The 16,449-nt window shown below is 46.8% G+C and overlaps 1 protein-coding gene and 1 pseudogene across 3 annotated transcripts in view; one reads left to right on the top strand and one right to left on the bottom strand.

Moving 5' to 3' along the window:
• The window catches only part of G6PD (glucose-6-phosphate dehydrogenase), a 28,010-nt gene extending 17,368 nt beyond the window's left edge, over positions 1–10,642 (top strand). For both annotated transcript variants that reach the window (XM_028711305.2, XM_028711306.2), the window contains exons 6-13: positions 3,477–3,635; positions 3,958–4,083; positions 4,598–4,691; positions 5,592–5,778; positions 5,927–6,162; positions 6,716–6,792; positions 7,242–7,334; positions 10,072–10,642. In XM_028711305.2, the coding sequence (XP_028567138.2) occupies positions 3,477–3,635; positions 3,958–4,083; positions 4,598–4,691; positions 5,592–5,778; positions 5,927–6,162; positions 6,716–6,792; positions 7,242–7,334; positions 10,072–10,162 (1,063 nt within the window). In that variant the 3' untranslated portion in view covers positions 10,163–10,642. The remainder of the gene's footprint in view (positions 1–3,476; positions 3,636–3,957; positions 4,084–4,597; positions 4,692–5,591; positions 5,779–5,926; positions 6,163–6,715; positions 6,793–7,241; positions 7,335–10,071) is intronic.
• LOC114587308 (ceramide kinase-like) overlaps positions 8,303–16,449 on the bottom strand; it is a 34,997-nt pseudogene continuing 26,850 nt past the window's right edge. Inside the window, exons 11-13 of the transcript XR_013391145.1 lie at positions 12,912–13,111; positions 11,554–11,747; positions 8,303–11,210 (exon numbers count right to left, since the gene is read on the bottom strand). The product of XR_013391145.1 is annotated as a ceramide kinase-like (transcript). The remainder of the gene's footprint in view (positions 11,211–11,553; positions 11,748–12,911; positions 13,112–16,449) is intronic.

Raw genomic sequence — 16,449 nt, 5'->3', positions numbered from 1 at the left:
TTTGGGTTCGGTCAGTCAGCCAGTTACAAATCCACTGAGTGGTAGCATAGTCAAGACCGCATTTTACCAGCTTCTTTACAAGAATATCATGGGGCACCTTGTCAAATGCCTTGCTGAAATCAAGGTAAACTACATCCACTGCGTTCCCTTCATCTACCAGGCTTGTAATTCTGTCAAAAAACGAGATCAGGTTAGTCTGACATGACTTATTTTTCAGAAATCCATGCTGACTATTGGTGATCACAGCATTCCTTTCTAGGTGCTCACAGACTGTTTGCTTAATGATCTGCTCCAGAATCTTCCCTGGTATTGATGTCAGACTGACTGGGCGGTAATTATTTGGGTCCTCTCTTTTCCCCTTTTTGAAAATAGGGACAACATTTGCCCTCCTCCAGTCTGCCGGGACTTCGCCTGTTCTCCAGGAATTCTCAAAGATGACTGCCAGTGGTTCTGAAATCACATCTGCCAGTTCTTTTAATACTCTTGGATGCAGTTCATCTGGCCCTGGAGACTTGAATACATCTAGACTAGCCAAGTATTCTTGTACTATCTCCTTAGTTATTCTGGGCTGTGTTTCCTCTGCTGAATCATTTGCTCCAAATTCTTCAGGTCGGGCATTGTTTTCTTTATCGGAGAAGACTGAGGCAAAGAAGGCATTGAGGAGTTCAGCCCTTTCTGTGTCCCCTGTTTGCATTTCACCATCTTCTCCTCTGAGTGACCCCACGGTTTCTTTGTTCTTCCTTTTGCTACGAACATACCCATAAAAGCCTTTTTTGTTGCTTTTAACCTCTCTAGCAAGCCTGAGTTCATTTTGTGCTTTAGCTTTTTTGAATTTGTTTGAATTCCTCTTTGGTGGTTTCTCCCCTTTTCCATTTTTTGTACACATCCTTTTTTAATCTTAACTCAGTTAAAAGTTCTTTAGATAGCCACCCTGGCTTCTTTAGGCACCTTCCATGTTTCCGTCTCATTGGTATTGCCTGAAGTTGTGCTTTTACTATCTCCCTCTTAACAAACTCCCAGCCATCTTGAACTTCCTTTCCTTTTAGTATTACTGTCCATGGGATCTCACCCAGCACTTCCCTAAGCTTTATGAAGTCGGCTTTCTTAAAGTCGAGAAATTGAGTCCTAGTATGCTTGGCTGCTCCTTTCCGCTGTATAGTAAACTTCAGAAGAGCATGATCACTCGCGCCTAATGATCCTTCCACTTCTACCCCACTAACCAGGTCATCAACATTGGTTAGGACCAGATCTAAAATGGCTGTTCCTCTTGTTGCTTCTCCCACTTTCTGGACAATGAAGTTGTCTGCAAGGGCAGTGAGGAATCTGTTTGACCTTATGCTCTTGGCTGAGTTTGACATCCAACAAATATCCGGGTAATTGAAGTCCCCCATTACTACTATCTCCCTTCCTTTTGCATGCTTGGCCATCTGTTCCAGGAAGGCATCATCTATGTCCTCCGTTTGGCTTGGGGATCTATAGTAAACTCCCACAATGAGGTCACTGTTATTCTTCTCTCCCTTAATTTTGACCCAAATGCTCTCACTTTGGCTTTGAGGTTCTAAATCTTGGATCTCTTCACAGGTATACACATCCCTGACATATAACGCCACTCCTCCTCCTTTCTTGTCTGGTCTGTTTCTTTGAAATAGATTGTATCCCTCCATTATTACATTCCAATCGTGGGATTTATCCCACCAGGTTTCAGTGATTCCTATTATGTCATATTTAGTTTGCTGTACCAGGAGCTCAAGCTCATCTTGTTTATTTCCCATGCTTTGCGCATTAGTGTACAGACATTGAAGTCCATTAATCATTCCCCCGTGTCTCTTATTTAAGGATTTTCTCCTCCCACCACTAGGTCTGCATGCTCTTTGCTCCATTCGGTCTATGACATTTGGATGATCATCTTCATCAATTGATAGACTCCTACCTTCAGGAGCACTGTCTCCCTCCCCCACATTAGTCAGTTTAAAGCCCTCCTGATGAGGTTTCTGAGATTTTTTGCAAAAACATTCCTCCCAACCGTTGTGAGGTGCAGCCCATCGCTTGCCAGAAGTCCATCTTCAAGAAACTGCATTCCGTGATCTAAGAATCCAAACCGTTCCTGTTTGCACCATTTGCGAAGCCAGTTGTTCACTTCCACTATTTTCCCCTCTCTCCCTGGGCCACGTCGTTCAACTGGGAGGACAGATGAGATGACAATTTGTGCATTTAATTGCTTCAATTTCCTGCCCAGAGCCTCGTAATCTCTTTTGATCTTCTGGAGGCTATTGCTTGCAGTGTCATTGGTTCCTACATGAACCAAGAGGAAGGGGTATTTGTCAGTGGGTTTTATGATTCCTTGCAGTCGTTCAGTTACATCTTGGATCTTAGCCCCGGGGAGGGTAGATTTTCTACCTTCCTCTGTAGGTAGATTTATAGCTCTGTCTTTCACTTCAAAGTAGTAGCTTATCAGCAGTTTTCTTTTGCTCTTATGCTTTTAGTTATTGGAGTAATTAATTGCTCATGGATGGCTTCAAGTTGCTAAAATGGGGAGGAAGGAGGTCGGAGCAATCAGGTTAGCTTGTCATCTTCCCTGGAGCTGAAGCTGGAACCCCCAAACCAGTTCATTCAGAGCTGATTTATACCTGATCCGTGTGAATGCAGATCCCTCACATGTACTGAGCAGCTTGTGTAACATGGAAGAAGTGCACTCTGGAAAGAAACAGAGGGGCATGTCTTGGAGCTGCCGAAATCCCAGCTTATGGTACTGGCCAGTATACTTCCCAGAAGTAGGCTTCTGTGCACTGCTCTCACAAGGAAGCCGCTCCTGGGAGCTGATATTCATGTGCCTCAAAACCAATTTGTAAACCATCTCAAAGTGACAGTTTGAGAATTGGTGGTGGAAGGCCTGCTGTGGAGAACTGCTAAAGGCAGAACTGTTGAACACATCACTGAAATGGGCCGTGATATCTGGAGATTCTGTGCTTTTAATGTTTATTTTTAAATAAACTGGAGGAGTATTGTAAAATGTGCATACATTCCTTACCCATTGGTTATACAAGTTATGTTGGTTGAATCTGTATTTTGCTATATTGAAAACTAATGAAAACATTTGGCAGGAGGAAATAATCTGGTGGGGGGAAATGGATTGAAAATGTATGGCTGAAAATGCATCAGCTGTGACTGGTGACCTTGGAAACTGGAGAAGAGCTGAGCAAGACTTGTGGTTATCCTGGTGTAGGATTTCAGAGCTCTGCAAAACACCTTGAACCTCATGAAGGCCGATAAAAATGGAATAAATATTGCAAAGAAACATAATTCACACCTATGAAAATCTGCTTGATTCACATATCTTTTCGGGGGGGGGGGTGTATGTGCATGTGCAGTATGAGGAGAGGGCTCTAGGACTCACTTAGATTCACACCCCCACACCAGCTTGTAACACCCCACATTTAAAACTGGCCTTTGCCATCTTCTGCTTCCCAATTCTCCAGGGGCTGGAACCGTGTCATTGTGGAGAAGCCTTTTGGCAAGGACTTGGAAAGCTCTGACAAGTTGTCGAATCACATCTCCGCACTTTTCAGTGAAGACCAGATCTACCGCATTGACCACTACCTGGGCAAGGAGATGGTTCAGAACCTGATGGTGCTCAGGTAAAACAAGGAGTTTGGGGGACAGCATTCAAAGGCTGTGGTAGTGGGTGTACATGGGACCTCGGCAGCAACTACCTGGGCTCAAGCAGGCACTTTTTGTTCAGTCCTCTGACAAATGCCTTCAGGCTTGGTTCTACCCATGTGCTTCAAAAGTCTCTTCAAATTTGTGCCAATAAAGCACCTTCTCAAGTGGATTAGGGACAGGGTATGGTCTCCATTGGAGTAGTGTTTGGTGGAGCCCTTCTGTTCTGCTGCTCAGCTGGGGCATCTCTGCCCTGCAGCCTCAGCCTGAGTCTCAGGTCATTTCCCCCTTCATTTGCAGATTTGGAAACCGGATCTTCAGCCCCATCTGGAACCGTGACAACATTGCCTGTGTCATTCTGACCTTCAAAGAGCCATTTGGCACTGAGGGACGGGGTGGCTACTTTGATGAGTTTGGTATTATCCGGTGAGAGAGTGGGGGGACAGGGCGAGGGAGGGAGGGTGTAGAATCATTTACTTAGTGTGTTTGAGGTGTGCAAACCACTACAGTGATCCACAGATGTGGCACTAAAATTCCACAGAGTTGTAATTCACTCAGATGACAGATGAAGCAGAAACCCCATATCTGCCCAGATAAAACATAGTTTGGCTTTGAAATTCTCCACCTAACCCAGCTTTCTATGATTTTTGTGCTCCTGTCGAATTTATTGTGCACAGACTGCCTTGCTGCAGGGGACAGCCACATGGGTTTTTCTGCTGATCCTCATGCTTGTCTGGGCCCCAGTTCCAGTCACCCCATTTGCTTTCAAGACGCTGCTTGTGTGCAGATATACAAGGAAACCTCGCAGTTAGGCTGCACCAGGCCACCAGAAACAGAAGCAGGAAGCACATAGGGATGGTGATGACTGAGAGAGGGGCATGACTGGTGATTTCAGTACTGTTCCTGTAGCTTATACTGATTCCTTCTGCCACCTCTGCAGGGATGTAATGCAGAATCATTTGCTCCAGATGCTTTGCCTGGTTGCCATGGAGAAACCAACCTCTACCAATTCCAATGATGTGCGTGATGAGAAGGTAGGAGCATGTCTAGGACTGAGTCACAGATGGGAACTAGAATTTGGACCCAGCACTTCTGATCTGAATGTCCTTGAGCAAGTTACTGTTTCTGTGTCTGCCTTCCTTCACTTCAAATTGGAAATGAATTGCCTGCTTGCCTTGGGAAGGTCCACTCTCTTCAGAATTAACATTAGGCAGGCCTTTTGGTTGTACTGTTTTTGACACTTACTATAAACTTCTCTGCTTAGGCAAGCCTACTCAGACATGTATACTGTATTGGTTTTTAAACTGTTTATTGATGATGGGTCATTGATGATGAGGTTGAAGTGGTATATAAATCCTCTTAGATCACAAGAAGAAAACAAAATAGAAAAGGTGTTGCTCACAAGCCCTGAGTGGAGACGCTGGTGCCCCATAGTGGCTGAGCACCTTTGGCTGTCAGAACTAGGCTAGTTATTTTGGGGCACAGGATTTCTATCCTTTCCTGGTACTCATAAGAGCATTTTCAGCCAAGATTAAATTTCTGTGTGGTTGTCACTTCTAGGTGGGAAATGGTGCTCACGCAGGGGACTCAGTCATGAATGGTTGGTGCACGTGTGTCTTGCCATGTGTACATGCCACAGGAACCCAGTGCCCACTGGAGAAATGTGCGCGGCACATTAACAGCTGCCATTTCCATGTAGGAGATTGATTCTGAAACTTGTAATCTTGAAATTGCCCAGAAGTAAGCAGTTGATGTTAATACTGAGTTCTTAGCTTTGAGTCCCCACAGTCACACACACACACACACACACACACACACACACACACACAGACACACACAGACACACAGACACAGACACGCACACACCACACCTTTTTCAGATCACTTTTGGTAGTTCGTGAGGCTCTGAGACGGTGTTCATGTCTTTCTGCCAGGTGAAGGTTTTAAAGTGTATCTCAGAGGTGAAGCCTGAGAATGTGGTGCTTGGTCAGTATGTGGGAGATCCCTCTGGCAAAGGGGAGGCTCAGAAGGGCTACCTGGATGACCCCACAGTCCCAGCTGGCTCCACCACCCCTACCTTTGCTGCCGCTGTCCTCTACGTGGACAACGAACGGTGGGATGGTGAGTACAGTCGGAGGGAGGGAAAGAGGGAGGGGTAAAGGACCAACGCCTGGACATCCTTGATTTGGGGTGCCAGGCCTACTGGTGGGGGAGATCACGAGTCCCAACTTGTCTCTGTCTCTTTCCCTCTTGAACCTGCTTCTCCCAGGAGTACCATTTGTCTTGCGCTGTGGCAAGGCACTGAATGAGCGCAAGGCTGAGGTGCGACTGCAATTCCGGGAGGTGCCGGGCGACATCTTCCAGCGCCAGTGCAAGCGCAATGAACTGGTGATTCGTGTTCAGCCCAATGAGGCCGTCTATACCAAGATGATGACCAAGAAGCCAGGCATGTTCTTCAACCCAGAAGAATCTGAGCTGGACCTCACCTATGGCAACCGCTACAAGGTACCATTACCAAGAGTTTCTCTCTTTATAGGCTAAGGAAACTCCCAAATTCTGTGCTTGAGTAATAACAATTTTGTAAAAGAGGCTTCCTTTCCACAGTTGTTAAAGGTGCATGGCAGACCTATTGGAGACCTTGCGGAATTTTGTTTCTTTATTTTGAGCAGAAGCATGACAGTGTGCGGATTGGTAGCAGGAGGAGATGAGCAGTACTGGCGGTAGAGGGGTAGAAGTGCTCAGCTTGTCAGGGACCACAAGGGTCTGGAGGCTTGAGGGGTGCGGTTGTCACCCACCCTCTCTGCCTTCTGGAAAGTGAGACTGTTGCTGGCACATTTTCAGACATGCAAGTCTGTTGCTTTGTGTGGCAGCCACTATGTTGAAGAAAAGACATATGGGATCAGCACTTTAGTGTTCTGCTCAGGAGGTGTCCTGCCTGCTTCTCAAATTCTTTCCTTCCAGTGACAGTTACAAGGAATAGAAGGCACCCTCTCAAAAAGTGGAGGTACATCGAGGTACACAGCACATTCAACCTCTTGCTCCTGTCTCCTTTCTACAGGATGTGAAGCTCCCAGATGCTTATGAGCGCCTCATCTTGGATGTTTTCTGTGGGAGTCAGATGCATTTTGTGCGCAGGTACATGCTGGCACCCAGGGGTACCAACTTGAATAAAATATTGGGGGGGGGATCTGCTGGCAGGCACGGTTTGCATTCAATCCACAGGTGCAAATGGGCATTTCCCCTGTGTTGTCCATTTGCAAACAGGCAAAGTGGGACTTGCTGTCTGCAGGCACGACTTGCTAAGGAATCAGCAGGAGTCCACTTTGAGCTCTGTTCGCAGCTGTGCCTTTATCTGCCTCACAGCTGACATTACATATGTGGGACAAGTGAGAATGGTTTGAGTAAGAGGACCTCATGTGCCAAATGAGGACCCCTGCCAGATCTAATGAGGCCCCTGGACCGGGTTTCCCACCTCTGGCACAAGACATGATGACTGAAAAATATTTGAACTACTACTGCAGTTTAAGGTAGATAACTTCTTCAGAGTTCAGTAACCCAACCCAGCACTTTCCTCCTCCCCACAGTGATGAGCTGCGTGAGGCCTGGCGAATTTTCACTCCGCTGCTCCATAAGACTGAGGCAGAGAAAACCAAACCAATTCCCTATTGCTACGGCAGGTGAGTTTGGGAGAGAGAGGGGGGTGAGCTTAAATACATATGGCAGTCGTTTCTTTTAAAAGCAGGCTCTATGGTTGGCCCATCACTCTGAGGTTTCAAAGGGAGATCTTGGTGATGGCTGTCAACATGTGCATAAGGGCAGTGTTAGAAACTCAGACATGAAGGCTAGGAGTGAAATGGCACCTTAAACCTCGGTTATGGGCACAACAACAGAATGCCTAGGCACATTTTTTTCTTTATAACAAGAATTCAAAGCTGAAAATGAATGAACTGCAGCTAAAATATTGTGTTCATGTTTTACATGGTCTAGTCCTTCCCCTGCCCACCCCCCTCACAGGGTGTCCTCTCCAGTCCTTAAGAGAGTAGCTGGAAGTGGGGAGGCAGAAAAATGTCCTCCTTTCCTTCCACTCTGCAGTTTTAATCTGAAATCTCAGGCACAGTACTGCGCCCAGAGCTCAGAAACTGCTAACGAAATTCCCTGTTGCAAAATGTGCCTAGAACAATGGGTGTTTTGAACACTGCATATGAGCCCCCTAAACCCCTTTCCTGCCCCCTCCTCCTTAATGGGCTTGGCCATGGCCCTCAGGCTTTCTCTCTTTTTTGGTAAAAAAAGATAATTAAAAAAAACTTTGTCTTACATGTATATAAAACAGACAGAGCAATTGTAACAACATGTGAAAATTAACACATGGAGAACAAAACTATATAATAGATATGTAGAATGAGGACAGTTGCACATTCTGGGTTAAGATAACAGAGTCTAAGTGAAAACTATTAGTGTTATCAATCTAGTTCCAGATTTGCCAGGTTTGTGACGAGGGTCATCTTGAAAACCATGTTTTTACTGTATAGAAGGCAAAATCATATTAAAAGTGTCTGGAGGTTCCATTCCCTGCTGAAATCTGAAGTGATGCATAATTTCCTCCATTATGGCCACATTCCAGAATGAGTGATAACAGAATCCAGTGTAAGGTTTGGGACTGTTTTCCGTTGAGTTGCAATTATTATTCGAGCTGCCAACAACATATAAGACCAATTCTTTTGACAATATATCTACATCAGTATCATAAAAATATTCAGTAATGTTACTTTTGGACAACAATAGTTTTGTTAGTAATATTAATCATTTCTGTCAAAATTAAATTCCAAAAACCTTGCATCAATTTACATTTCCAACATAAATGTACCAAGCTTATTGCAACCCCTCCAACCATCAGGTAACACAAAACAAAACATTTTTGACATTTGCAAGGAGTGTGATATCCCTCACAATATGGGTCACAACACCCATATTTTATTCCAATCCTTGTGTGCCAATATTTTATTCCAATTTGTGTGCCAATATATAGTTCCCCTATCTTTTTAAGGGGTTCCGTAGGTCTTTAAGTTACATTAAGCAATAATAAGGTACTATTTAGAAACTAATCCTTTCTCCCCTCTACCCATTATGCGGAATAAATTTTTCAAATTGTGTTAAGGGTCTCAGAGCTTGTGTTTTTATATGCTCTTTTATTATATATGAACTTGATTAAAATTAATCCAGTTTGTGTTAAGATTTGACCAAATTAATTTTATTTGGTTAATAGAAACAGTGGGCCTGCGACTTACATTCACTTTACTTACACTACCACCACTTTACACGGGAGGAGGAATAAATAAATAAAGAGTGGGGAACCCCCACCATTCCCTCCTGTCCATTTATTTCTTCTCCCCTCCCTTTTGCACCCCCAGCAGGCTTTCCTTGCCTACTGGGCTTTGGGTAGTGGGGTGCGGTGGGGGCTCTGGGAGTGGCCTTGTGGTACTGTCCACCCTACAAATTGAGCAGAACTGAGCGGAAAATATATTCTCCAATGTGATTATTGTAGTGTATGGTGAACTTTCTTGGATCCCCAGTGATCCCCAGATGGTGGGAACTGCCCAGTGACTCGGGAGGAGAGCTGGTCCAATGGTAGAGACAATGGCAGAATTCCAGGCATCCTGGCTCAGTTAATTAGTACATTGGGAAAGGGAGCTGCCATCTGCGCTTCTACACTTACCTGTGTTTTGAGTGCATGTTTATAGTTGATGTGGGGTGCTAATCTAAGTGAGTATGATACCCAGAAATCAGCAAAGGGGGGTAGTGTTTAGTACTTATATACAATACATAAATGTCTGAAAATGGGGAAAAAAGGGATTCTGGTCAACTTTTGATCATAATCAATGCTGCTGCTATGCTGTTTCAGGGATGGAGACAATTGCATTTGGCCTATAGATGTAAAAAGCCTTGAGTAGGAAACAACTGCATCCAGCATTATTTTTTTTTAAACCAACTTCATTTAAAATTGTAAAAACAACTACCAAACACAAAGTGTCTTCCAAGACAAATACATGTATACAGTCGTACCTCTGCTTATGTATCCTTCTGGTTACATAAACTTCGGGATACGTAAGTGGCAAACCCAGAAGTATATTTCTGGGTTTTTCCCCCACATGCTTGAGCAGAAGCAGTCTCTCCAGTTGCGAAAAACTCTGGATCCGGCCGGACCTCTGGAATGGATCCCGTCCGCAACCAGAGGTACCACTGTATATGTTAAGTCTTGTATGCATTCATCCATACAGCATCAAAACCAACTTAGAAAAACTTTTACATTACAAATTCAGCTCATATCCACAGAGTATACTTCAGTCTAAAGCATTCAGATGGTTTCGCTATTGGCTGCAACCAGAATTACTAATGGGGAGCCTTTTTCCTTTCTAGCCGTGGCCCCGCAGAGGCAGATGAGCTGATGAAGAAGGTGGGGTTCCAGTATGAAGGCACCTACCGCTGGGTCAATCCTCACAAGCTGTGACCTCCAACTGGGTAGCTTGTATGAAGGGGTGACAGCTGCTCTTCGCTGCAGAAGCCAAGCTGACCAGGCTGGGCAAAGGGATCTCTGCCCCAGCTCCTGCTGCCTACACCTGAAAAACGGTGGTTTTTGTCCTAGGACCACCTGCTGGCCCTGGACACCAGTGCACTCCTCCAGCATCCACTGCACTTAGGTGTGGGCCTTGTCATCTTCTCTACTGTGGGCTCTGCCTCTTTAGTTTCGCTCCTTCTTAGACTGTGGCTGCAGCTGGGCCAGGTGTCCCATTTCAACTTCTGCTCCTTTCTATGGGGGAAGTCTGTGGTGGTGCAGGAGGCAGCACCCTTGCCCTCTGTTCCAGCTACACAAGCTGCTCTTTCAATTGCACTAGCTCTGCTTTTGCTGCATTACTTGTTACATTCCTGTTCAAACTGCTTCTCAGTTTTATATATGATGCTGGTATGTAAATGGAAGTTGTTACAAGGAGACCGTGGTCCTTGCATTTATTTCAAGTGGCTTGAGGGGGGACTCAAAAACCACTTCTGTCTATGAACAAATGGGCAGGGAGGGGTGGTTTGGGGGAAGTAGCCTGGCAGACTAAATTTGGCCCACAGGTCAGAGGTTCTGCACTGCTGAGCTAGATATTCATTTATTCTGCCAACTGATTTCCAGTGTGATGAGGACCAGGAGGACACTGGGGTTTGGTATCTGCACAGCAGGCAGAGCACCATGGGCTGTTCCTCTCTAGGGTCAGCACCCTAAAATGGCAGGTGTGAGGTGGCACTTCTGCAAATCTGAACGTGGAGCAGCAGTGTCTGGTTACAGTTTCTCTGGAGCTGCACTGTTACTCACAGGTCCTGAGATACCAGTCTGGAATTTATTCCCCAACAATGCTTAGGCAGTGGCTCCTCTGTGTTCATGGCCTTGTAGATTCTTAGCAGCAGTCACAGGCTGCGCTGTCATTTAGCTTTGACCCTCTCTTGGATCAGCAGGAAGCCTACAGGGTGCCTGTTCGATGCCACGGGCAAAGAGATGGATGAGCCTCCCATGGACTCTGTGGAGAGAAGGACAGAAAGAGTCATTAGCAGCACTACCGGATAGAAGGAAGACTGCTGTATAACAGCTGTCCAGTTCCCTAAGCATCTTTGGCAACTTCCATGCCTGTGCTTGACTAGGCTACACTTTGTGGAAGGGCCACAATCAGCTTTTTACTGGTTCTTAGCCTGCCAGTCCCAGTTCTGATCACATGCTGTTGCTCTGATACTTCTGTCTATGTCTGTGTGGCACTGAAGTCTCTTTCACAAGCTTCTAAGTGCTGTCTGTAGATTGCTCTACTAACACCTGTGCCCCTGAAGTACAGCAGAAGAATATTTGCCACAACTATCCAGACAACCTACCTGACGCTGATGTCGGTATGTTGCAGGGTCTCACCATCGCAGGTCCAGCAGCTGGTGGGTGGTTCTTCCTGACACTGCCCCCCACACAGCCCCTTGCGTCGTCGTACAACCGGTTCTCCATCCTTATGGTCTTCCACTTTTGAGGTGAAACGAATAGCCCGGACCCGGTACACACTCACAAAAGGCAGGTCAAACTGAAAAGCACATTTAAGGGTTTTTTTTTAACCCTCTGATCTCTGAAGCTCATGGCATTACCAGAAGGAGTCTTAACCTCTCCAGCTCTAACTCAAGCGTTTGCGGCTTTAAGCAGAGCTCTGTATGAAGCTGCCTTCTACTGTCAGAGCAGAGGTCCTTTCAGCCCAAGGCTGTCGACTAGCAGTAGTAGCCTGTCCAAGAACTTAGGCAGGTGGCATTTTGCAACTCTTAATACCCAATATGCTTTTTGCATTTCCTTGGCTGCTCTTCGTGCAAAAGCACATGCTCTGAAGGAGAACTGTGGCTCCTCCCCTTATTTAAAATACTGCCTTTTGACCTGGGAGCCCCCAAAGTTACATGCAGAATATGTAAGAAAACACAATCATGTCAATTCAAGGCACTGCAGTGGAATAAAATACCAGAAGGAGGAGTATCATGACCGGAACAATTCAGCCACTTTTAGAAGCCCAGAAGAAAACTAGCTTTCACCATCCCCTAGCAATAGATGGAAAGGGACCAAGGATACCTTTCGGATGAAGATGATCCAAAGCCTTTGTGCCACTATGGAAAAGGCCCAATCCTGTGTGTTTACCAACCTAAGTTGGGCAGTGGTGCCACGAGAGCAGAGCCCCACTCTAAGCTTCCGTGGCCTCACCATTTAAATGCATGGAGGATACTCTTTGTTAACTAAAGAAAGGAGGCCCCAGGGGCCCAAGATGAAAGAAATCGTCGGAGGGGCTGTTAAGGAAAGGTGTCCCCTGCATCTGACGGCATAGTTCTCCTCATTTTGCTTAAGACAGGACAATGTAGTTGCCTAGAAAAGTCTCCTGTGTTCAGGTTATATTCCGACAGGATTTCCAACTGCCACTTTAATGTGTTCAAGCCCCTTTCTGTACCCCCCCTACCACTTCAACCCTCCACCAGGGGCTTCAGACTTTGCCTCAAAAGATGTTCAAATTCTAAAATAAAGAGTTGACCTCCAGTGTCAAATAGGGGGCTTCAGTTCTGGAGCAGGAATAAATATATGCCTGTTGTACAGGGTGCTGAGTTTCACGCATATTTGAGTTTTCATCTACATGGGCAGAATTGCAGTTGTCAGAAAGAGGCTTGGCCTTTTAGGTTCTGCCCCCAGCTCTGTGGGGAGGCAGAGGCTTTCTCCATACCTGGTCTGAGCCATTGGTGTGCCGAGTCAAGTGTCGCAAGAAGGAGAGTGCTGAGCATTCATGCACCAGGATGAGGTCTGCTGTACCGTCAGCCAGATGAGCACAGGGGGAGAGTCCCTCCGGGCTCTTGGGGCAGGCACTGCTCATGGAGGTCAAGTTGACAGCCAGGAAACGACCCTGAACCTGCTGCCATTCGCCATCTGGGGGGGGGAGGTGGAAGAGGAGAGAGGTTATCCTGGGCAGCTTTAGCTGGGCCAAAGCAGCTGCTTGGACAGCCTGTTTGAAAAATGTTTTTTCCCGGGTGCAAGACTCCTGACAGCCCTGTGGCAGCAGCAATTTGTTACTGGAAGTGAAGGTGAGGAACTCCCTCCTTCAATACAACTTCCCATGTGCTGCAGCCAAGCACTGGCATTTAAAAGCTATTTCCAGGGCTAAGCCCTGGCTCAGTAAATCCTGATGGTGGGAGATTAAAGACAGCAACAATGCCCATTAGCCTAGAGCAGGCAATTAATTCCTATTTGAGGTTGCAAACGTTGCTCAGACCTAGGGATTCCCTTCTGTGTTTCTCTACCACATTCTGCCCCAAACAAAGGCAAGCATCTCAAACCAGTTTAATTCAGTGCCACTGCATTTGCAGGAACAGGGAGATGACAATCTGGGTGGGAGTTACTGGTTTGCTTTTGAGGTCTCCCAATGAAATAGAAGACATTTTTTTGGTTTCATAAAATTTATACACTGCTTGATTGTAGAGAAAACCTCTAAGTGGTTGTTGCAAGTGAGGTGGCCAGTGCAGGGTCTCTATAGTCTATCCTGATGTGAGGGACTGGCTGGATTCTGATGAGTACACACCAGAGGAAGGGGTGTTGGAGACTGACTGGCAAGAAGGGATCTGAGGGAGGCAGAGAGGCAGAGGCAGCAGGAGCTGCAGGAACGGAGAACGTAGAACAGTTGCAAGAGGAGGGGGAGAACAGTTAGGCTAGTGTAGAGTCCAGGGCTTCCACACCTCCTCCTCCTGCTCCACTGGCTCCCAGCACCAGGAGAGGATTGAAGAGGGAGAAGCAGAAAGAAGAGTTTGGATTTGATATCCCGCCTTTCACTCCCTTTAAGGAGTCTCCAAGCGGCTCACATTCTCCTTTCCCTTCCTCCCCCACAACAAACACTCTGTGAGGTGAGTGGGGCTGAGAGACTTCAAAGAAGTGTGACTGGCCCAAGGTCACCCAGCAGCTGCATGTGGAGGAGCGGAGACACGAACCCGGTTCCCCAGATTACGTGTCTATCGCTCTTAACCACTACACCACACTGGCTCACAAACAGGTTGCCTGCAGGTGGAGTCTTCACCTGCCCATGTGCAGCTCAGGTGGGGAAGATCCATAAACTGAGGTTGGGAGTGGAGCTTCTCTGTTGTGCCAACTGCCTCATTGGGTGCACACCTAGGAAGAGCTGAGAGACGTAGGACTGATAGACCTGCCTTTCCCTAGATTGTAAGTGTACTTTCGACAATAAAGAGTTGATTCCTCACTCTGGCCATTCCTTGCCTCACAGTGCTGTGACACCTGAGCCTGGAAATTAACAGGGTAGCTACACAGCCCTGGAAGACTATTCTGTGTGTAGTAATAGCACCTCTATAGTACTTTAGGATCCACAGTGCTTTAAACATTCATTAGCTGAGTAATTTTTACAATTTTGTAAAGTAGGCCAGAACTAGTCTTCCCAGCTGTAAGTAGGAAGCCTGAATGCAGGAGATGGCAGCTTGCTTAAGGCCACCCGACAAATTTGTGGTTGAGATGAGATATGAATCAGGGATAGAATGCCATATGCATTTTGCCATGACATTCCTTTTATGAGAAAAAGGCTTTGGCTTTTTAACAGTGGCATGGCAGACAGTTCCTGGGCATGCGCAGCTTCTGGCTTAGAAGTGGGAAATGTAGCTATGATAAAGCTTTCTGCTCAGATGCAAGATGAAAAAGAACACTTTCTTGAATCAGATCTGGCCACTGCAGCGAGACATGGGGCTTGGGGCATCACCTGGTGTCTGCATATTCCAAAACGGGGGAAAATGCAAAACTCTGTACTCAGCAAAGCCAACTTTTTTTTTACCTTGAAAGACTCACTGTTGTAGTTATGCTTATGTGCACATTTTCTAGTGCTGCATTTTTCATATTCAGTCACCTTTCTAGCTTGTAATTCTTGAGCAGTCACTGCTTGTGCACTTTGAAAATGCAAAGAGCTGGCATAGCTTAGTACAGTGGTACCTCGGGTTAAGTACTTAATTCGTTCCGGAGGTCCGTTCTTAACCTGAAACTGTTAACCTGAAGCACCACTTTAGCTAATGGGGCCTCCCGCTGCTGCCGGAGCACGATTTCTGTTCTCAACCTGAAGCAAAGTTCTTAACCCGAGGTACAATTTCTGGGTTAGCAGAGTCTGTAACCTGAAGTGTATATAACCTGAAGCGTATGTAACCCGAGGTACCACTGTATACTGTTTTTTATTTATCTGGATGCTGTTCTAGGAATCTTTCTGGATAAAAAGTGGGTATAAATATTTTGCATATTGTCAGGGGCTCAGGGACTGAGCCACAGGAGAAGGAGGAGATGGAGAGCGAAGGGGAACAATCGGAGGGGAGCGCAGGAGGGTGTGACAGTGACCAGAGAGATTCCCTGAGTCTCTCCAGCGAATCAGAAGATTCCCAGAAGGAGGCCCCCAGGGTCAGGGCAAGGGGGGCCAGTGGGGAGTCGCCAAGCGGCAGCTGGAAATCAGGGGTAGCTTCCCCACCAGAGCGCAGCGGGGGGGGGGGGGGGGGAAGAAGCCCACAGATTAGAACAAAAGCCTCCTCCTGCAGGAGGAGGGAGTGAGGCAGGACTGACCACGCCTCCGTCAGAGAGTGGAGGGGCGGAGGAGAGAGCAGGGCTGTCCAGCCTCCCGGAAGGAGAAAGCAGTGAAGGGAGCAGTGTAGCCGTTAGGAGGAAAGTGGGCGGCTGGGCGCGCGCGCCAAGTTCAAATGTAGAGGCGTGAGGGACAGCAGAAAATCCGGATTGGGAGCCAGGTCCCAAAGCCCGCCGGAGACAGGGGGAGGAGTCAGAAGAATCCGCCTCCGAAGAGTCCAGGAGGGTTGGGACCCCAGAGGGCAGGAGGACCCGGAGGCGAAAGGAGCAGAGGGAGGAAAGGAAGAGGTGGAGCAAAGCTCGGGTATTGAACTGGTGTAAAGGAGGGGCGGATTCAGACGGGACTTCGCCGGTCTAAGGACTCAGACGTAGCGCTGCGAGCCACGGATGTCAAACCAACAATGAACCACAATAAAGACTTTTGTTTATAAAGAGCAACTGGCGTTGGTCCTTTGTGAGCTGGGACCTGAGGCAGCTGCTGACACATATGTACACCTGCAACTGATATACTGGCAGCCCCTGAATACACCCTTCATAGGCCATTCCTGGCACCTGCAGGGTCTCTCCCCCCCCCCATCTTCAAAAAAATTAGGTATCCCATAGAATAGTTTGCAGTGTGTGCTTATTAGTGGTATGTGTGTGGTTTCTCTATTTTG

Source organism: Podarcis muralis, chromosome 17, assembly GCF_964188315.1.
Source record: "Podarcis muralis chromosome 17, rPodMur119.hap1.1, whole genome shotgun sequence".
NCBI lineage: Eukaryota > Metazoa > Chordata > Lepidosauria > Squamata > Lacertidae > Podarcis > Podarcis muralis.
This window is presented reverse-complemented; position numbering and strand designations above follow the sequence as displayed.